At 42.9% G+C, this 22,027-nt stretch overlaps 2 protein-coding genes across 5 annotated transcripts; both read right to left on the reverse strand.

Moving 5' to 3' along the window:
- Nucleotides 1-1,456: 1,456 nt before the first annotated feature.
- Nucleotides 1,457-14,433, reverse strand: LOC139066243 (gastrula zinc finger protein XlCGF57.1-like). The gene is made up of 2 exons (XM_070548653.1): nucleotides 14,323-14,433; nucleotides 1,457-4,465 (listed from the first exon to the last, which is right to left on the reverse strand). The coding sequence occupies exon 2, from the start codon at nucleotides 4,439-4,441 to the stop codon at nucleotides 3,191-3,193; it is 1,251 nt and encodes a 416-aa protein (XP_070404754.1). The 5' UTR covers nucleotides 4,442-4,465; nucleotides 14,323-14,433; the 3' UTR covers nucleotides 1,457-3,190.
- LOC129160617 (E3 SUMO-protein ligase ZBED1) lies at nucleotides 9,895-20,056 on the reverse strand. Of its 4 annotated transcripts, none has more exons than XM_070548696.1 (5): nucleotides 19,305-20,049; nucleotides 18,662-18,757; nucleotides 18,492-18,566; nucleotides 15,174-15,369; nucleotides 9,895-14,908 (listed from the first exon to the last, which is right to left on the reverse strand). In XM_070548696.1, the coding sequence occupies exons 4-5, from the start codon at nucleotides 15,331-15,333 to the stop codon at nucleotides 14,709-14,711; spliced, it is 360 nt and encodes a 119-aa protein (XP_070404797.1). In that variant the 5' UTR covers nucleotides 15,334-15,369; nucleotides 18,492-18,566; nucleotides 18,662-18,757; nucleotides 19,305-20,049; the 3' UTR covers nucleotides 9,895-14,708. The 4 variants fall into 4 exon arrangements, with proteins under 4 accessions (XP_070404797.1, XP_070404798.1, XP_070404796.1 ...); XM_070548697.1 differs by having other exon boundaries at nucleotides 18,492-18,574; XM_070548695.1 differs by lacking the exon at nucleotides 15,174-15,369 and having other exon boundaries at nucleotides 9,895-13,401; nucleotides 18,492-18,574; nucleotides 19,305-20,056.
- Between the last annotated feature and the right edge of the window lie 1,971 nt (nucleotides 20,057-22,027).

Consider the following 22,027-nt stretch of genomic DNA (forward strand, 5'->3'; position numbering starts at 1 on the left):
CGGCACTGCCGCGGCCGTGGCGGGGACTCCCCCGCTGCCGCCGGGCCCGGCGGGGAGTGAGAACAGCCTAAACACAGCATGACATCTTATACCGTCTCTTTCTTGTTTACGCTGCAGCGTCTTCATCCAGGCATCACGCAGCAGCAGCACATTTACTGAGCTACAGTGTCAGCATCTAGAACCAGGTGAGTAAGTCACTTGTTAGGCTATTTGTAATCAGCAGTAGAAACGGACTTTTTCAAATTAAACAGCTTATCACATATATCGATATGCAAAATTAATTTATTTAAATCCACACCAGACACTTGTTTTTGGCACAATCAGTGCAGCATTAATTTAGCATTGAGAATATTAAATAATCTCAACATACACATCTGAAATTGTCTCCTTAAGATGTTATTGTCAGTTAGGCTGTAAATTTGTAAAAAAGGATGGACGTTAGTTTTTGTGACATAGTGAGTCATCTTCAGGGTATAAAGGTTTATGTCCTGAAGAAGGTCGTACAGAAACGCGTCGGTGTTTCCTTGTTTAATAAATGAAATCCTCAGAGTGCCTCAGATCACCGGTTCTTCTTCCTCATATTCTACATTTATCTGATGCTGAAGAGCACCTGAGAGTGAGACATAAGTTTTTTCAAATTTTCTCCACTTCCACCTGTTTTTGATCATTTTATTCATGTTTTCATAGAACAGATTAAAAAAAAGATCAATAAAATAAAAAGTCCAGTAACATTAAAAATAATGAAAAGCATCACTGCACATGACCGAGGAATACTGAACATGAAAGTGGCGCTGTTCTTAATTCATGCATCAGAGGGTTAAGTTGCTTTGTGTGTGTGTGTGTGTGTGTGTGTGTTTATTTTCTCACAGAAGAAGAACCCAACACCAGCAGACTCAGTGCTCCACTCCAACAGCCTGAAGAGACACCATCATCAGCTTCAACAGATGTGTGTGAACATGTAGGAGCTGCTGGCCCCATGGATCCTGCTGACTGGCCACAGCAGTAGAACAAAATGGAAAGTAGAACTTTCTTTATGATGACACTTTGATATTTGAGTTTTGCTTTTGATTGCTCAGTTTAATGCTGCTGTTGATTTTGCAACCCCCCCGCCCCCCCCCCCCCCCCCCCCATGACATTTGCTCAACATTTTGAGGTGTTGGTTATTGTAATATTCTCAGGTTACTTATCTTTCAAGCTTACATTTAGTCTTCAGGCTGTTGACTTTAAAGAGTTGCTGTGTGAATATTTAAAATGCTTCATCACCCATAAGCTTCACAAGAATGAACATGAATCCTATTGTAACGGAATAGAGTGATGTAACTATCTAGAGTTGTATTTTAATACACTGCAAGTAGATCACTTTTTATAATCAGAAGAATAGATTGTTTTTATCATCAGGGAGTTCATTTAAACACTCTGTATTGACTTTGAGACAAGAAAAGAGAGAGAGGTGGGATCGTTTGAGAATCTTTAATTTCTTAATTATAAATTCTTCACAATCTACCAGGACTAACTCTGTGATGGATGAAAATGGATTTGGATGTTGTGATGGTGCGTGTGTGTGTGGTTGGTTCAGACTCCTTAGGCTGACGTCATTGAATCTGGTCATCTTTGTTATGACTAGATATCACGAGGCTTATAAAGTGATGACATGAGCTGCTATTTTGCCGTGTACGTACCCAGTGGGGGGCCTCCCAGGTAGATCAGGAAATGCCAGGTCCAAGAACCTCGGATGTGTACTGGAGCTGTCGAAGCAGCGGTCGCAGCATGTCAAAGCCCGTCTGAAGGGTCGACCCCGGTACCAGTCGGCAGCGTCAGCAGGTGCTCTTATTTTGAAAGGATGTCGTCTGGTTGTTAAACGACGAAAATCTCCAACTTCGCAGTTCTTAGTTTAAAGAAGAAAACACATCTGGCCAGTCTGTGCTTCTCTTTGGGATGACGGTGAACAGAACTGAAGTCAAAATGGAACTGAGCTTAAAATGGCGTTGCCTTGTTTTATATCTCTGAATTGTTGATACGTTTTAGTAAAGCGGATTGGACACTTTAAGTCAACAAGCCAGATTCTCCTGCGGCAGCCGAAAGCTCTGATTGGTTGGAACAATGTGTCATGCGTTTCTATGGAGATGAGGGTCAGTCTGTCTGTGCAATAGTCCTGTTTTCATTAAACACATAAATCATGACATCTTTATTCCACAGATCATTCACTTGATTATTATTGATCAACATATGTTTTGCTTAATTTTTTTAATCACAAATAAAGAACTTTGATTAAGTAAAAGCGTTCTTCTTCTCCTTCGGACTCTTCTCCTGGAATGTGAACAGTCTGAGGAACACCCGACCTTGGCTTTTATACACGGGTGTTACTGTGTACAGGGGCAGCTGTGTGGAGCTGAAAATTCCGAACTTCATAACCTTACACTATTTACTTGCCCCACACTCCTTTAATCTGGATGTTTTGATTTCTGGTCGAATCAAAGTTGGGACAGATTTATAAACACCACAGAGACTATGCCACGCTTCAGAAAGGAAGGTTCTGATTGGATCAGTAACAGCAATGTGTCATGTGTTTACATTACGTGTGATCAGCATGCCTAGTGCAGCTAGATTAAAGTCATATTACTTATTAAAACATATTAATCATAACATTGTCATTTCACAGATTGGTCAACATTATATTATTGACTAACACTTTGCTTGATTAGCTTTATTAAAAATAGAGTTCTTTGATTTATTAAAAGGAAAGAGTCCTTTGTCTTCATTCTTCTCTTGGGCTGGAAAGGAAGCAGTTAAGAAAAAAATGCATGACCTTGAGGCAGTCTCATGCAGATTAGTTCTGTCAGAGGCATCTAAGGAGAGAGGGTAAAAAAACCTTCGGTGGAATAGCTCCTTCATCACATGACAACAGACTCGTGGTTGGAGTGCAGCCGTTGGTGTACAGGAAGAAGAGCAGAGAGGAGAGAACACAGCCCTGAGGAGAACTGCTGCTGATGGTCTGCAGGTCAGAGACATTCTTCCCCAGCCTCATTTTCTGCTTCCTGTCCGTCAGAATTGGGTCAGTCACGTTCATATGGGACAGTTTGACTTGGAGGAGGTCTGGGAGGATTGTGTTGACCAACCAAACCTGAAACCACTGACTAAACGACTAAACTAAACATTAAAGATGTGAGAATTACAATAATAATCATTAGAGTTAAACTGATGCTTTGTGTGTTGTGTGGACTCTCATGTGACTGTTTAAACTTGACTTTACACTAAATCTCTGTCCACAGAGCTCACAAACAAAAGGCTTCTGTCCTGTGTGGACTCTCATGTGTTTGTCTAAATTTCCCTTGAGTGCGAATCTTTGTCCACAGAGCTCACAAGCAAAAGGCTTCTGTCCTGTGTGGACTCTCATGTGACTGTCTAAAGTACCCTTTTGGGCAAATTTTTGTCCACAGAGCAAACAAGCAAAAGGCTTCTGTCCTGTATGGACTCTCATATGTCTGTCTAAAGTTCCCTTTTGTCTGAATCTTTGTCCACAGAGCTCACAAGCAAAAGGCTTCTGTCCTGTGTGGATTATCATGTGAGTGTTTAAACCTGCCTTATGACTAAATCTTTGTCCACAGAGCTCACAAGCAAAAGGCTTCTGTCTTGTGTGGACTCTCATGTGTCTCTTCAAGCTTTCCTTATGGGCAAATGTTTGTCCACAGAGCTCACAAGCAAAAGGCTTCTGTCCTGTGTGGATTATCATGTGATTGTTCAGATGTGTCTTTTGGGAAAATCTTTTTCCACAGAGCTCACAAACAAAAGGCTTCTGTCCTGTGTGGGCTCTCATGTGATTGTTTAAACTTGACTTTTGGGCAAATTTTTGTCCACAGAGCTCACAAACATAAGGCTTCTGTCCTGTGTGGACTCTCATGTGAATGTTCAGATGTGCCTTTTGGGAAAATCTTTTCCCACAGAGCTTACAAACAGAAGGCTTCTGTCCTGTGTGGACTCTCATGTGAATGTTCTGATATGTCTTTTGGGAAAATCTTTTCCCACAGAGCTCACAAGCAAAAGGCTTTAGCTGACAGTCAGAATTGTTGCCATCCTGGTCATCATCTTCATCTTGGCTGACTTCAGTCTCTGAAGAGTTGGAATCATCTTTATAAAGTTTTGGATCTAGATTCCTGGTACGTTTTGCTCCTCCATAGTCCTCTCTACCACTTTCTGCTTTCATCTGGTCAGTGGTGCTGCTGGTTGGAAGATCTCTGTCTTTAGGTTGGTTCTGATCAAACTGTGACAACAAAACTTCTCTTCCTTCTTCCTTAACCTGATGAGAAACTGCAGAGAATGAAATGTTGGTGGCATCAGTTTTGATCTCATCAAGCTGCTCCTCCTCTTCCTGCTTCATGTTGAGGGGCTCCATGTCCTTCTGGTTCAAAAGAGGCCTCAGTTCTTCAGGAGCTGGCTGCTTCATAAATCAGCACCATTTGCTGAACATCTACAAACACAAACACAAAAACATAAAAGTTGCATGATGAGATATTTTACACTGTTCAAGCAAGAACAGTTAGAAATAAGTAAAACAACCCAATGAGATTGACATTAAAAGAACACACATGTCCACTGTACTAGGAAGGCAGGAGATGTGGTTCAAAAAGTTATTTTACAGTTATTAACTCATTCGCTGCCAGCATTTCTCACCGTTTTCACTTTTTTAAAGAGTTACAGAACATTGCACGCTAGGATGATGTCGACGCCGAAACAACCAAAACAAAGGGGAGACTCACCTCTTACATCAGGAAAATCTGCTCGTTTCGAGCGTTATCCGTTCTTTCATAATCCGTTGTTGAATTGTGATCGGCAGACGCTTTTCCGGTTCACACCTCATTTTATTTTACAGCAGCGGCCCAAAACGATCTCCTAACACATGAATTTCTGCTTCCTGATCACGTGACGTGTGACGTACGTGGATGAAGATTGGCTTTAGAGCTGAGATGTTTGTTCTCACGGTGTGGGGGCTCGTCCGACGCCCACACAGTAAAAAAAAATGCAAATGACGACTTTAGTCGTTATTGGCAGTGCACGGTTGGATTTAAAATGACGACTTAAGTCGTCAATGGAAGTGAATGGGTTAATAATAATAATTAAAAAGAAGACCTAAATGAAAGAATTAATTATTAAAACTAATTAAAATGACTTAAAAACTAATAACTACTAAAACTAGAGGTGTGAATCTTCACTTGTCTCCCGATTCGATTACGATTATTGGGTCAACGATTCCTTTCGATTCGATATCCCGATGCAACACAATTATTTCATATTGATTTGTTTTCATCGATAAACAGAAGATGTCAGATTTATTTGCTTTTTATCTATTTATTTTTAATCAAAAACATAATTGAAACAACCTGCCGTCTCTCAAAAGCTCTCCATCCACAACAGGTTAGGACAAAACATTTAAGAAGATTTAACAAAGTAAAACATCTGTTTCCTCGTTCAACACCACGCCTCAGGCTGAGAAAAACACGCTTTGCAAAAACTCACAAAGTCTAAAAAAGTACTGAAAACCTACAGGACACATAATGTAATAATAAAATACATAATGGGTTCATATATGAGTGTTTAATGTCTCTGAGCAGCTCTAGAGTCAGATGTTTATGCCGCAGGTGAAGGGTGTCAGAAATAACACCAAATGAAATGTTTGACTTAGTTTATTTTATTTGAACCCAGTGGTTCGTTTCTGAAATGTTGGAGAATTAATCAAGTTCTGTTTGATGCAGAAAATAATAAAACATGAAACTAATTCTACACTTCCAATAATATTTAAGATGTGTGTTTTATTCTTCCTGATAACAACACCAGCAGAAGGCTGTGGGCTGGATTAGGATTAAACTACCCAGCTGATGGATCTCCTTCACTAACCAGCTAACTACAAACCTTTCCACTAACCTGTCCTGTGGGACCCTCACCCTGTAACCCTCATGTCCATGCTGTCTCTGGAGGAGCAGATAGGAGACAAGACCTCCTGTAACCTAAAATGAACCAAAGCTTCCTCCCAGTTTCTCTTTAAGCTGAATTTAACATCAGTTTATCATCATGAAACAAAATAATAAAGTGGAACAAGAACTTCTATCTTCTATTTCTCTCTCCTTTTAACTTCTCCGTGTCCCTAAATAAAAGAGAGAGACGATCACGCTGCAGCCGCCGTCACTGACCCCGCCCCCTCCCCAAGACCGGATCTCCCTACATCACAACACTCGGTCTGACTGAGCGCTTCCAGGAGAAACAATAATTAAATTATGAAAATAATAACGCGTGTTTGGAGGAGCGTCCTCCGATCCTCTCTCTTTGTGAGCAGACAGTGTCTCTCTCTCTCAGTTACTGTGCGAGCGAGCGGACCGCGCCGCATGACAACCCACTCATTTAACATAATTCACGGCCCAAATCCAACAGAACCGGTCGGGCTGATTCGGTTCCGGTTTGGTCTCAGGTTACAACTCAAGCGCTCAGCCCTGCAGTACCACATTAAGGCGGAGGTAAATGTGGAGGACGCTCACTCTGACAGATTTGGATGCTGCGCTGGTGCCGCCGTTAAAAAAACAAAACTGCATTCCACTATAATCGATTATGGCGTACTCTTCTACGATGCAGAATCGTTTATGTCCGCATCCTGATGCATCGATTATTTGATTATTTTCCTCAGCTCCAACTAAAACCCAGGCTGAGGCTTACCAGTGGATGACTGGAAGGTTGAATCTCAATAAAGAAAATATAACTTAATCAAAAGGTAGCCCAAGTACTCGTGGCCATGCATTCAGGAGTGAAAGAATCCTTGGACACACATGAAGATGGACCACCAGCCACCACCTTCAGCTCTCAGCCCGTAACATAAGATAAATTAAAGTCACAAATAAGAAAACTTGAACCAATTAGCTTTGTTAAAAATACTAAATAAACTCACACACACACACACACACACACACACACACACCTGTTCAGCGCTGGTGGTCCTTCTACAAGACCTCCCACAGTGCTTGTTCCTGTTGCAGTCCCTTAACCAGTGAAACTGCCGGAGCGTGCTAGCAGACCAAACACAACCACTTTAGGTGTGACTCAACGCCAGAGTCGTTACCTGCCAGCTTGACACGGGTGTAAGAGGAAGGAACTCGTGAAGCCCTGGTAATGAGGGAAAACCCCAGCCTACCAGAGGCATAAACTTGTACTTCATGCCTCTGGTGGAAACAGACTAAGAACCAGCACCGTCACGATGACCTGGAAGCTGTAGTGTAGGGCAGCAAGAGTGAGTATGTGCCGTAGGGAGAACCCAGGCTCTATATTTATATATTTATAGCCTTTATATTGTGATGAAGTGCTTTGAAAAACTGGTCTGCCAGCACATCAGGGGTAGTTTGCCACCCACCCTAGATCCACATCAGTTCGCCTACAGGGCTAATCGATCTCCAGATGATGCTATCAACACAGCACTTCACACTGCGCTGGAACATCTGGAGCACCAGGGAAGCTATGTGAGAATGCTTTTCTTAGACTTTAGCTCAGCATTTAACCACATCATTCCGGAGTTCCTGGTCCAGAAATTGGCTTATTTGGGATTTTCCAACAGTATCTGCCGCTGGATCAAGGATTTTCTCACAAACAGACCGCAGTCAGTCAGACTTGGCCCTCATCAGTCCAGCAACATCACCCTCAGTACTGGTTCTCAGGGATGTGTACTGAGCCCTCTCCTGTTCAAACTTTATACATGGGACTGTGCTCCGATCCATCTCTCTAACACCTTCATAAAGTCTGCGGACGACACCACCGTGGTTGGGCTCATCTCTGGAGGGGATGAGTCAAACTACAGAGATGAAGTCAACAGAGTGACTGTTGTCGGTCAAATGTCACAGAGATTTGACCGAATTGTGACCTTTTCCCTCTTGCAATTTAACCTTTCCCTCACCCCCATCCTAACCGTAACCAGCTTGCGCATGCAAAGCTCTGATTGTTGATGCGCTCCAGACATCTGTGTCCTGAGCACGGCCACAGTAACATTATCAAATCAGGCGTCGCCACCTCAAAAACTAATTTAACACGCGATCGTTCATGTCGGCTCATTTCCTTTTATGCTCTCTGTCTTTTATTTGTGCCTGATGAGTTTCGCTGTTGTGAATTGGGGCGCATCACCTGTTTTGTCCTCAGTGATGCACCTAACTGACGCGGCCGGCGTGCAGCACACACTCCGCTGTTTTAGCGGTCAGTAGATCTTTTAGAACTGCAGTTCAAAGGTAACTCATAAGGTGAATATATATGAACCCAGGTAGCAGTTTTTCTTTAGGATTGAGAGGAGATGCAGGAAGTTAATAAACAGGCAGGACAGAAAAATAGTCAAATAAAAACAAGTTAGTTTTTGTACCTGCTGGTTGCAACAAACAGACACCATTGAAGGTAATCAGAAGTGAGGAACAGAAAATGAAATAATTATTTTAATGTTTAGAGCAGCAGGAACTCCGAGAGGCTGCAGGTGCATCAGTGAGTTTGCGGCCGCTGCGCAGGGGGAGGGGGGAGAGGGCTGAAGCAGCTGGGGAACAGTAAAGATGCAGAAACTACCGTTGTTAAAAGAAGTGTGTGTTAACTTAGAAAATGTGGGTGCAGTCTTAATTACTTGTCAACTTCTTTCTCCAATGTTAAGACTGCTGCACACTTTAAAAAAAGACTGCTGCTCGCGTGGGCCCCCTTGTGGCTGTGGGCCCCTGGGCCTGTGCCCACTTTGCCCATATTATAATCCAGCCTTGAACACTATAGAGACTGAACCCTTTAATTTCACCACTCGAGTCAGCAGTACACACATGTCTGTCTGGTGCTACAGAGGAGTGGAGCCGTTCGCTCATTATGAACATGTTCCCCGTGCGTTATGGACAATAGAAGTGAGTGAAATGTTTCAGTTTGAGCCTAAACAATAATGTGCTGTTGTGTTTGGTCACTTTGGCTTATTTAGAGATATTTGAACATTACTGGTTACCTGGTTAATGCCAATATAGGCCTCAGATGTTTTATTGCCCATTTGAGTTAATATTTGTGCACGGTGGCAACGCTGATATGCGTTCATACTTGTTTACCTAACATAAGATAGATTTATCCTGATTTCTGTGCACCTTAAATTAGGTTGTATGTTGAATCTGGTTGTTTGAACGATGATTCCAGCTTTATTTCTTTACCAAATAAGGTGTATATCTTGCTGCCTTATTGTATATATGTGCATATGATTATTGGTGTGTGTTCCGTTTGTGTTGCACACCACTTCTACATCGCATGTTCATAAATAAATCATCTTAAATGCCATCCCGTCTCTGCCCAGATTCTCTAACCGGAATCTAGTCATACTGCTACCGCCTGAACCAGTTAAATTTATTTAGTAGGCTCTAAGAATACTGCCTACATTACATGGTCCTTCGAGACGGATTGAGTGCACCCTAGCATGCAGTATGACAAAAGCAACTGCAGACACTCCAGAGCCCGAGGAGAGGCCGAGAAGACAGCGTTGCTTGCCTTCATATCTAGAAGATTACGATGTTGGATACAGACCTCTATTGCCTCATCCTACAGCCGCTTCATGCCGCTCCAGCAGCCATTGTCGAAGCCAAACTAGCAAATCAGGCAGTTCTAGGTCCTGCTCCATATCCAAATCTAGTATGAGAGCTGTGTCTTCTATTGGCCACTATGAATGAATGAACGAATGAATGAATGAAAGATCAATTTTATTCAGTCATCATAAAAATAATTAATGTAAACAGTAACATATGCATGAGACTGCCTCAAGGTCATGCATTCACTTCTAAACTGCTTCCTTTCCAGCTCAAGAAGAATGAAGATAAAGGACTCTTTCCTTTTAATAAATCAAAGAACTCTATTTTTAATAAAGCTAATCAAACAAAGTGTTAGTCAATAATAGGGTTGACATGGTGTGAAAATTTAAACTCACGGTTATCGTGACCAAAATTATCACGGTTGTCGGTATTATTGTGGTATTTTTTTAAGTGTTACATTTTCAGACAACTAAATAAATCCTGTATATCAGGAAAATATTGTCCTCAGTTTGTGTCTAAATTTTGCCTAAAATGTGTTATTTTGTAATTATGTTGTTTATTTTCCCCTTTAGTCTTTAAAATACCAATATTTGCCCATAACTTCTAATTTTATGTCTGTTTGATGTCATCATTTTAAAAGTATTAGATCAAATGATATTCAGTACTCGAGTAGCCTTCTAATCAGATACTTTTTTACCCTTACTTGAGTAATAAACCCTATATCAGGAAAATATCGTCCTCGGTTTGTGTCCTTCCAGTGAGCTTTGCAGATGTGGGAAAATGTCATCAGGCAGTAATCGTTGTTAAATTCATAATTATTCTCGGAGAGAGACCAACTCTTATCTGCCCCTGGGAGCCCCGTAATGCATAGCGTCATTTCAACATGGCGGTGTCCGCGACACGGTTTATATGCAGGTAGCGGCGCTGCGGCTGCTTTATATAGCGACTCGTTGCATTCTCCCTCAACCCAAATCCTCGGATCACGCATTTTAGCTAAAACGCTAACGTTAGCTTGCCTTGCGTTGACTGTAGAGTTGTGGGTGATGGTCACGCAGATGTGTCATGAGATTTGAAGCGTTGCTGCCTTTCACAGACACTTTTTCTGCACGTGCTGCAAACAGGATAGTCGTCTTCTATCAACTGTCCCTCTGCATTCTTCAGATATCTAAAAGATGCCCGTACTTCCCACTTTGTCTTCTTTGAGGGATAAAAAATGTCCTGAGCGCTGCCGTCTCCTCCTTTGGCCATTATTTCAGTTTTAGCTTCAAGAAAGTTTTGGTTGTAAACAACAAAGTGCGCATGTGCCGCCGGCAACTTCAGCAGATGATACGGTGGCTGGTAAGGGTCACCGTGCCTACACCGCAGCCACGGTAATCCCACCCAGATAATATAGTTTTTTAAGAAGACGGTTATTATTATTGTTAACTTTTTTAACGGGGTTTACCGCTACACCGGTTACCGTGACAACCCTAGTCAATAATAATATGTTGACCAATCTGTGAAATGACAATGTTATGATTAGTATGTTTTAATAAGTAATATGACTTTAATCTAGCTGCACTAGACATGCTGATCACACGTAATGTAAACGCATGACACATTGCTTTTACTCATCCAATCAGAACCTTCCTTTCTGAAGCGTGGCATAGTCTCTGTGGTGTTTATAAATCTGCAAACTTTGATTCGACCAGAAATCAAAACATCCAGATTAATAAAACCAATCCCCACGCCATCTTAGTTCAGTTCTCAACAGTTCACTGCAGCTCACCGCATGCTAAGAGGAGTATCGGACCGGCCATCCGGACTTCCTTTTTAAGCAAAGAACCAACACGCTGGATAAAATCTGTTGCATTTTTCCAACCAAGCAACGGTTCCTTTCAGAATAAAAGCTGAACTCACTGACCCCAAGGGGTCCATCTGACGCTGTCAACCAACTGTCGCTTTTTACCTGGAGATAATCCAAAGACTAGTCTGTTGTACTGCTGACGCTGTTTCATCAGCTCAAGTACCGAATGGGGGGGTCGAGGACCTGGCATTCTGGACAGGCGAATCGAAATGAATCATTGACCCAATAATCGTAATCGAATCGGGAGACAAGTGAAGATTCCCACCTCTAGTTTTAGTAGTTATTAGATTTTAAGTCATTTTAATTAGTTTTATTAATGAATTCTTTCATTTAGGTCTTTTTAATGATTATTTTTAACCCATTCACTGCCACTGATGACTTGAGTCGACTATTTTAGTAGTCGACTAATCGTGTCATTCATAAAGGTTTAGCTTATTGCACCAGGATGCTCTAGTATACCATCATTAGCTTCTTGTCTGAAGTGTGATCAGCTATGTGACATCTAATAATAAAGACAAGATGAAAGCTTATCAATACGGTTGGGCATCGAGCATCGATTGGAACGGGGACAAACTGTTCGTTTTTCCCAGACTCGTTCAGTTTTTTATTTTGATTCCTAGTTTCGATTCCTAGAATGCCGACGGAAGAGGAATCCGTGGCCGATCTCAGATATAAACAAACACGTCTGCTGAACCTTTACTCCGTAATGTAAACGTTAACTCCTGCAGCGTAGAGGAAACGTGTTAAATACGTCAACACGGTGGATTTTATAGAAGCGTTAAAGCACAAACTCTGGACGGTGTGAGGTGAGTTTGTCTTACTGCAGAAATAACAACACACACGGAGCGTCAGCAGTCAGACGCAGCTGCTCACCAACACTCGTGTAGGGCTGAAACGATTCCTCGAGAACCTCGAATAATTCGAGTACAAAAAGGCCTCGAGTCAAATTCTCTGCCTCAAGGATTCATTTAATTTATATTTAATTAATTCGTGCCTTAATTCATTTCAGTGGCTGGACTGAAATAAGTGACACATGCCCACTAGACTGCCCACTCAACACGCGAGTAGCGAATGTAACTTAACTTTCTCTTACGCCATGGCAGACAACGTGGACCCCGGTGGAGTGGGGTAGGGCTGCTCGATTATGGCAAAAATGAAAATCACTATTATTTTCAATGAAATTGAGATCTCGATTATTTCACGATATTTATTTAACAATAACAATGTATTGAATAATTGCTTTAAAGATGGTCAAAAAGTATAAAATAGTGTGCAAATACTGACCACTGTGCAAATGTTTGCTTTGCAATATAAGAAATAAAAAAAAATTTTAACATTAAAGTTCCGTGAACTTCAAACTACTGCATAATATTTATGCATACAAATAACCAAACATCAAGGCAAGCTGTGTGGTCACACAATGCACAATTGCATCAAACTGACATTGAGGTATGTCACCTAAAGTTGCTGCCTGAACAAAAATAAAATTAAACACTGAAAGTAGTACCTTTCATAAGAAATAAACAAAAACTAGTAGGCCAGAGTCCCATACAATCTTAAGATGGCTCAACAAAACATGGTTCCTGCAACCTTTCAAAGGTTTTTAGCCAACAACACCAGCCTATTAACATGGTCAGGCTTTAGGGATGCACACAGGCAGTTGACAACATGTCCACCAGTGCTGAAGACCCTTTCTGATGAGGCCCTTGTGGCTGGGATGCAAAGATACTTCTTTGCCAGGATGGAGAGTCGTGGGAAGAGGTTCTGTGATGGCTTCCACCACCCCAGTGGGTCTTCCTCTGTGTCCAGGGTCCCTGCCTGGAGGTACCCCTGAAGCTCACAAGCTATGGCCTGGTCCAGTTGAAGAGCATGTTCTGCACCTGGAGCTGCTGGGCTGAGAGGGGCCTTAAAGAAGCTGCTTAGGCCCCTTTTCCTCTTCGTTTGGTTTGATGCACCATCATCAGCAACCTCCGTGTTACCAACGGGTGTCCCCATCACTGCAGCCTTCTTTAATGGGACAAACATAAAATGACAGCAACACAGAATGAGGAACCAGTTTTATCTGGCTCGGGTTTGGCATTCTACAGTACAGTCCTTAAATAATTACTATAAATAATGATAGATGGTAGTGATGGGTCCAGCAACAACGACGCCTCGACGCCTGTATCAAGCTCAGGGAGCGAAACCCCATATCGGTGCGTGTATCACTTTAAGAACCAGTCACGGGACCGAGTCAGCTGCTGTGTCGCCTGTTACTGAAGCTGCAAACTGTGCTGAAATGGAGGAGCGTCTGCATCCGACAACGGGGTGAGTTTGTGGAAAAAGCTCATCTTTAGAACCAAAATGATTCCCTGAGAGCCTCCACCATGGAAGCAGAGAGGAAATAACCAGCTGTCTGCAGTGTGGGACCGTTTGGATCTTTGGTTCCTTGTTTCATCCTCTTCCTCTCCGATTCTGCTTTCAAATGTAAATAATAATAATAATTTCTTCACCAAAACCAAATAAGTCCAAATAAGTCAGTCCATGGGCAACATCACACTTCTAATTTCATTTTTTCACAAGTTGTGACTGACATTCAGATCATTTATAATGATATCGTACTTTAAATATAACATTTTAAACTCAGATTAAGATATTAAATAATGCAGTGTACAATATGGAATACAATTAGGCTTCATAAATATACTTATATAAAGTTATTTAATCAGGAGACTACCTGAATCTCTAATTATGTTGCCTGTAATGAGATAGAAGATCCAGCAGGTGTCAGTAGACTCCTGTTGATGTAGTAGATGTTATTCAGTCCTTGGAAGCGACAGCGTATCAACACAGTTTGTTAAATATGCTGAGACACACACACACACACACACACACACACACACACACACACACACACACACACACACACACACACACACACACACACACCGTGATGGACTTCATCGCCAGCCCTACTGTGATGGTTTCTTGGCTGACCTCGCTTGCATATCTCAGTTTGAACCTTGGGTCCAGGATAGTGGCCATGTCAAGCAACTCTTGTGTTGGTGAGTCACCATACTTCTCATTTAGGTACTCCAGGATTCTCCTCTTGATGCTTTTTGAGAGGTCTGTGGCATCATCTTGCTCAGTGTTGGAGTGTTGGTTTTATTAAAGACACACACACATGTTTCTCTCCAGAAAGCGTATCAGTGAATTCAACCAGAGGTCCCAGGGTCTTGTTGACGGCCTCAAGGACATCGATGTCCTGCCATGAGGGGATGAGGCGCCTAGTTCCTTTGTCTTGGGAGAGGACATGGGCAGAGGCCTTCTGCTGCTCAAGGACTCTGGAAACCATGGCCTGCCTGGATCCCCGTCTGGTTGGACACTCGGTCTTTAAGGAGTGGTCTGGCAGTTTGAGGTCTATCTGTGCCTTTTTCAGCTCTCTCTCTCTTTTTCCAACTGAATGAAAAGGTGCTGACCACTTTTTTGCAGACCCCCACTGCACGCTCAACCCTGTGATCTTTCATGGCTCTTTCTGTAAAAACATGAAAATATAAACAAGCAGTATCAGGAGGATGATGTCATTTCCTTGAGTGTGAATGAATAAGAAAAAGTGATGGTAGCTTATTCATGTGTTTGTATAATTCATAGAAAATGTGCATCACTTTGAGAAGGAATAAAAGTACCTCTGAATTTAAATACTTTTTTAGATAGTATATTCATTCGAATCATCAAGTTGTATACTTGTTACAAGAAAACCACATTATGCATCATATTCAGTAGGAATTAGGCCTACTCACCTACGGCCAAATGTAACCTGTGCCCAAAGCCCTGGAGCCTCATCCAGCCATTCAGTTCTGCAGCCAGTATGACGTCTGCAGCGTTGTCTGTGGTTATACAGACGAGTTTACTCTCCTCCAGATCCCACGTAGCCAGTGCTTGTTTCAGACCTGCAGCCATGTTCTGCCCCGTGTGGTCTTCTGGGAAAAATCACGTCTGGAGACATTTGGTTTTCATGTTGAAATCCACGTCAATGAAATGTACCGCGAGGCTCAAATACGGCTCCATGGTGCGGCTTGACCACAAGTCCGTTGTGGTGGGAAAATACTGGGCTGTAGCCACTTCCTTTGCGACACCATCATGACACTCATCATATAAAGCGGGAATCGCCACTCGACTAAAACAGTGACGAGATGGCAAGTTATACCGTTAGTCCAAAGTGTTGATTAGCTTCGTAAAGCCGGGGTTGATCACTGTGTTGACTGAGCATTGGTCTTTGGCGAGGAACAACGTTACGGCGTTTGTTATCTCCTTGTGTCTCTGGAGCTGGTGGGGTATTTAGTGGCGTTGTACAGGGTAGCGTGAATGGAGGTCTGTGAGGATGAAGCCTGAGGGGTTTCTCTATGCTCCTTCATTGCTTCATCGTATGTTACTTTGTGAGCGGTCCTCAAATGATTAAATAAGTTGGTAGTGTTGCCCTGTGGTGCCGCTACAACACCGTAGCAAAGCTTCAACACTATATCGACTTGATTCATGTCTGCTCCACGAACCCGCGATGTTTCCACACCACTGAAGTAGTTCTACCTCGCTGTTCAACCAACGGAGTTCTTTCTTTATCCTCTCCTCTCCAAATAGCGTCTGCTTAGCTTTCCTCTGAGGCGACGCTTTGCTAGCTTTACTCTTGATGTGGCCCGTCACGTGTTCGAAACGCAGAGAGGTGCGCTCGATTTGCCACGCGAGAGTAAAGCACGAGGGAGGTGCTGATAACCGGCTCAGTCATTTTTAATGATCGTTGAAAGCCCAGATCGTCATCGTGATTAAAATTCGATTAATTGAGCAGCCCTGGGTGTGGGGCCCTTTTTCACGTCCTAAGGTGGAAAACGTGGTCCAGTGTAAACACTGTAAAATGGATTTAGCCCACCACAACACCACATCCTCCGTGCTGCAGCACCTGTAAATGTCACTGCTGCAGGCGGTGTTAAGCATCAGTCTAATGTGCTCTGTTATGTTATGCATCTGTGTAAATATGTAAACAAGAATGTGTGTGTATATACATGTATGCTTTTATTCTGAAAAGTACCTGTAGAGGAAGTTAAACTTTGACCCCGTAAAATTACCAATAAAAGGGAGCATTGGTGTTTAGTGGCTGCAATCAGTGTGTGCTACCACCAGTGAAGGCCCGTGAAACAGACGCTCTGTTTATGGATTTATTTCCTCCTTTTTAATCCTGGAGATTCGTTTGGGAGTCTTGGACCAACCGCTGGGTAAACGAAACTCTGCTAACAAGCGGACTCGGAGCCTCTACAAGATAATGCATCTTAGCCTGTATTTCTATATATTCTGCAGACACTGTGAAACTTTTCCTTTGTAGCACTCAGTTTCAGCTCACACCATACGTCTGCTAGCAACACGTCAGACTTAAAATGTGCTAAAAATAGCAGTTTTTACACAACATGTCGGACTTTTTATTGTGTTGTTATTGATGTCTGTTGTCCCTCAGGATCGCTGCAGGAGGACACGGGTATTTATGAGTGGAAAGAAAGTAAATAAATGTTGTGTGATCAGTATAATTTGACAAAACCACGGCAAACATGCTTTCGACAATCCTTGTTAGTGTGTGAGAAAAAAAGTATAGAAATTAAAACGGACGTGTGTTAATAGGGAAACAGCCGGCGAGCTGATGGCGCATGCGCCGTGAGTGGTTCTGGTTCTGTTTGGGCCGCAGCCGCTCGCAGCGCTACTTCAACAGTTCTCCTCTGGCTTGCAGGCTAGCAGATTCTCGCGAGAGGGGAAAATGGGCTCAGGTTGTGTACTTATGTTCTGCACAGACTTTTGTTTACTGTGAAGTAAAGTTGAAGTTTTGAAAACTAATTTTGAATAAAACTTGAAGAATAACTGTCAACTGCTCATTTGAAGAGGTCTTTCATGTTTTATAACATGCTGTTTGATATGATGGTTCACAAACACAAAAGGGTCATTTATTAGAGTACTCCATTACAAAAAATATTCGATAGCTGCAGCCCTACACTCGTGTGTGTGTGTGTGTGTGTGTGTGTGTGTGTGTGTGTGTGTGTGTGTGAGCGTCAGAAGGCTGAACAATAACCTGTAGAATTAAAGTCATCATGCTAGAGCAGCTTCTCTGAGGTGGACCACACCAGCTTCTGCCACCATAAATAATAATAATAATAATAATAATAATAATAATAATAAATAACATTTTAATTTCCTTTCTGAACTGTTTCTGTTGAGAGTTTAACGTTTAAAACCTGATAGCTTGTCACTGACAGCAGCTACGGTTAGGTTTCTGACTGAAGCTGCTGCAGCATGGAGGTGTAGTTCTCAGTCATCCTGGACATGACCATCCTGAGAGTTGGAGCTGAAGACAGCTGGACGCTTCTGGATATGTTGGAGACGTTTATGTTTGTGTCTGAATGAAGGTGATGTTGTTGTTCATAGAGTTAAAACTCATGTTGAAGTTAAGATTATTTCCTCCAGTAGGACCTGTGGTCAGCTGGCTCATGTAAAGCACGTCATGTCTTCAAAGAATCTGAATCAGGAATCGATAGGAACCGGAATCGATATGAGGAATCTGAATCGTTCAAAATCAAACGATGCCCAACCCTACTCATCAACAACTATGATTAACTTTGTAACCTGTTCACTCATTCGCTGCCAGCGTTTCTCACCCACCGTTTTACTGTTTTTCTAAGAGTGACAGAACGTTGCGCGCTAGCATGATGTCGACGCCAAAACAACCAAAACAAAGAGGAGACTCACCTCTTACATCAGGAAGAATCCGCGTGTTTCGAGCGTTATCCGTTCTTTCATAATCCGTTGTTGAATTGTGATCGGCAGAAGCTTTTCCGGTTCGCGCCTCACTTTTTTTACAGCAGCGGCCCAAAACGATCTCCTAACACATGAATGTTCTGCTTCCTGATCACGTGACGTGTGACATATGTGGATGAAGATCGACTTTAGAGCTGAGATGTTTGTTCTCACGGTGCAGGGGCTCGTCCGACGCCCACACAGTAAAAAATGTAAACTGGCAGTGAATGAGTTAATGATGATGAGGGTGGCTCCTAGAGGCTGAGGTGTAGGGCTAAAGTGTCATCACTCACTTTGGTCTGGTCCAGACACCGTCTCTTTACTGGTGCTCCTCAGTAGGTGACGTGAAGCTCCAACATCTGAGCGTTCTGTGTTCCTCAGAGGAGAAGAAAAGTAACATTAGCACTGCCTACATTATTTTTACTAGCATCTCAAGGCCTTGGAGAAGCAGATCTTCACTTACCTAAACATCAGACCAGTTTGTCCCAGCTGAGCTCATCAGGGCGTTAGTCTGACAGCCTGTCAGTGAAACACGGCTCCAGCCTTCTGGATGTGGACTCTAAAAAGCAAAGGAGCATTTTTACTGTTGTTTTCATTATTTTACAGCTGATTTGATCAGATTTCTGACGCTCATGCAGACGAGTGTCGGTGAGCTTAGCTGCGTGTGACTGATGCAGAGTTGGTTTTTATATCTGCAGAGAGACAAAAACTAGCCTCACTTCACTCAGAGATTGTTCTTTAAACTCGTATTAAATCCACTGTGCTGACGCACTTTAACCACTTAGTCGCGCTGCTCTTTAGCTGATGTGGGATTTATTTACTGGATGCTAACATCACATCACACTCACGGAGTAACACACACAGGCGCTCTGCTGCTACAGTCAGTGGAAGGTTATCATCTGGTGTAAAAAGCCGTTCATCACAATTACCAGATCACGTTTTATTCCACGAAAATCGTCCGAATCCACATTAATCTGGGTGCTAGCTTTACTAGCATGTTGTGCTAGCGTTAGCGGGTCGGATGCTAATGCTAGCACGCTGCTAATGCCCGTAAATGAGCGTGTACAGTAAAGTTAGCCGACATTTTAGAGTGATATGAAGCTTACCGCTCTGCTGCTGTGTCGAGCTGGGTCCAGCCAGCCGCGGGGCCTTTCTGCTGGGCTAAACTAGTTCGTGTCGCACCGCCACGGCTCAACAAAAGCCACCACACCTATAAAACACACTTTTGTTGCCTTTTCTAAGAGATGCTAATGACTCCAACTTGTTGTTTCCGTTTCGGATCTTTATTCCGGGTTACTGTTGGCCGCAGCCCACGTCTTAACTCCAGCAGAAACACCGTTAACGATCTCCGATCACACTAGCTCGTTTTCTTCTAAACAACCGAACCGGAACTCTGCACACAGCCGGCCAAGAACATCCCTTCAACATAAAAGTCCAACCACAACAAATCGTAACCCGTTACACTACTGTACAACAACGTAAGAAGTGACACATATATAGTCTGTATTTGCGCACTTATGCTAACCACAATCGTAGTTTGAAATAATTTAAATATCATGAAACGTTAAATTTTTTACATTATTTTGAAAAGCCACTGGCTTCTTCCTCTCTAGCTGTGGTGCTTCGCGTGCGCTTCTGATGAGAGACAGTAGCAGGGCCGCATCCAGAGTTTCTAAACTACCGAGGGCCACCATCCGTTATGCCATGCACATTGAGAACAAACTGAAGACTAAAGCGGATTTCAGATTTAATAGTTTGTTTAACCCTCTGGAGGCAGGCGTTGCAGATTAGCAACGTAAAAACCTACCTACCTGGTTACTCCACATACGTACTTCATGAGCATTTTTTAACTCAGAAGTCCCCCTGAAGGACTTAGTTGTTCGTCCTTTAATCATGACTTATTTTGAGCCTGAGAGGGTTAACACTAAAGTGACTTGTTTTAGTATGACGTTGCATTTTTGGTTCTTTTTAAAACACAGAAAAGGTTTTTTTTAACCTTGCTGACAGTTTCTTTCGTGGCTGTAAACTTCCTCAGTGTGATGTATTGAAATTTGTATATGTGGGCACCCGTAGCTGGGGGGTGGAGCATAAGAGAAATTTGTTCAAGATGACTGTAACATGTGAGGCTAGGAGCAAGAGATAAAGTTGATTCACTTAAACAACTTGTGGTCCTGATTCATTAATACAACATGGTGTCAGAAGAATAAACGGAAAGAAAATGGCACAGTTTCAGCCTCCACAGAACCTCAGTTTGCAAGGTTACCTTGCAGAGAATTGGAGAACCTGGCTGCAACGCTACGAGCTGTTCTGCACCGCCGGCGGCATAGCGGAGACGGGGGAAAAGGTGCAATGCGCAACATTCCTACACGTGGCCGAGGAAGAAGCCATAAAAGTATGTAATACTTTTCATTTCTCTGAAGAGGAAAAAGATAAAATCGCTGTGCTAAAGAAGAAGTTTCAGGACTACTGCGAGCCAAGAAAAAATGTACCATACATCAGGCACATGTTTTTCACGAGAGCACAGAAACAAGCTGAAAGCATCGATGCATATGTAACGGAACTAAAAAATAAAGCTAAAGACTGAGTTTGGTGATCTACACGACTCTTTGATACGGGACAGAATAGTCTGCCGCATAATCAATGATCAAGTGGGAGGAAGGCTGCTGAGAGAAGCTGATTTGACATTGGCATAGGCATCATTTTAACCGGGGACGCCGGGGACATGTCCCCTGCAAAATTTGTGATTGGCAGCTATGTCCCCCCCCACTTTAAAAAAAAGCCTGCTGATGAGGATTTTTGTTTTACCAGCTCAGATCTTATACCAGGGGTCGGCAACCTGTTCCCATCAAAGAGCCATTATTACCCGTTTCCCACAGTAATGAAAACACTGGGAGCCGCAGCGGCCGCAGCGTTGTGGGCGGGGCCTACCCTCAGACAGCAGAGCGCTGCTCACAACCAAGTGACATACCCGGTCGCTCGCATGGGCGTCGCACCCGTGGGGGATTCAACACCCACACTTTTCCAGCTGTTTTGCTCACCTCCACACCAGTCTGGTTTCTTTAGGTCGCACTCACTCTGTTTGCCTCATCTCCTTCTTCACCTCCGCTTCTGACAGCCGATGTCGGGTTTCCAGGAGAGCAGGAGAGGGAGGGACGGAGAGCTCGACTGAATTCATAATTTTACATCTTGACATTAGCTGTACAAAGTCTGAGTTTGATAAAGTGAAGAACAACAATTTGCAGAGGTTTATAACAGGCGCGGCGCCAGGTTTTCATTTTTGGGTGGGCCACGGTAATAGGTGGGTTTCATGTGACGTCATCACCAGCACGCGCAAATTCGTTCGAGGGCAGGAAGTGAAGTGGAATACAGCAATTTAGCAATCGCAACGGTAAAAATGCCTATGTTTTGTATTGTTTATGGTTGCTCCAATCGCTCTAACCGAGAAAAAAATAAAAGATTTTTTAGAGTACCGAAGGTTGTCGTTCACAGAGGCGACAAGTATAAAAAGCTTACAGAACAACGTCGGAAAAAATGGATTTTAAACCTACGCCTGCAGTCAGGAGGAGCAGAGTCTGACAATGCCCGCGTCTGCGGTGACCACTTCCTCCAAGGTATATTAACAGCTAACGTTGTTTTATGGCGGTGTTTAAATGTCGCAATGTTAGTTCTATTGTAATAATTACTTGTAGCCTTAATATGAACATTATGCGACTTTTTAGGCCGCCCTAGCTCCGTAGATCAGGTTGAGTCGGAAGACTGGGCTCCAACGGTCAACCTCGGTTACCAGAAGTCTAAGCCCAAGTCAGAAGCCTCTCTTCAACGGGATCAG

Source organism: Nothobranchius furzeri, chromosome 2, assembly GCF_043380555.1.
Source record: "Nothobranchius furzeri strain GRZ-AD chromosome 2, NfurGRZ-RIMD1, whole genome shotgun sequence".
Classification (NCBI taxonomy): Eukaryota; Metazoa; Chordata; class Actinopteri; order Cyprinodontiformes; family Nothobranchiidae; genus Nothobranchius; species Nothobranchius furzeri.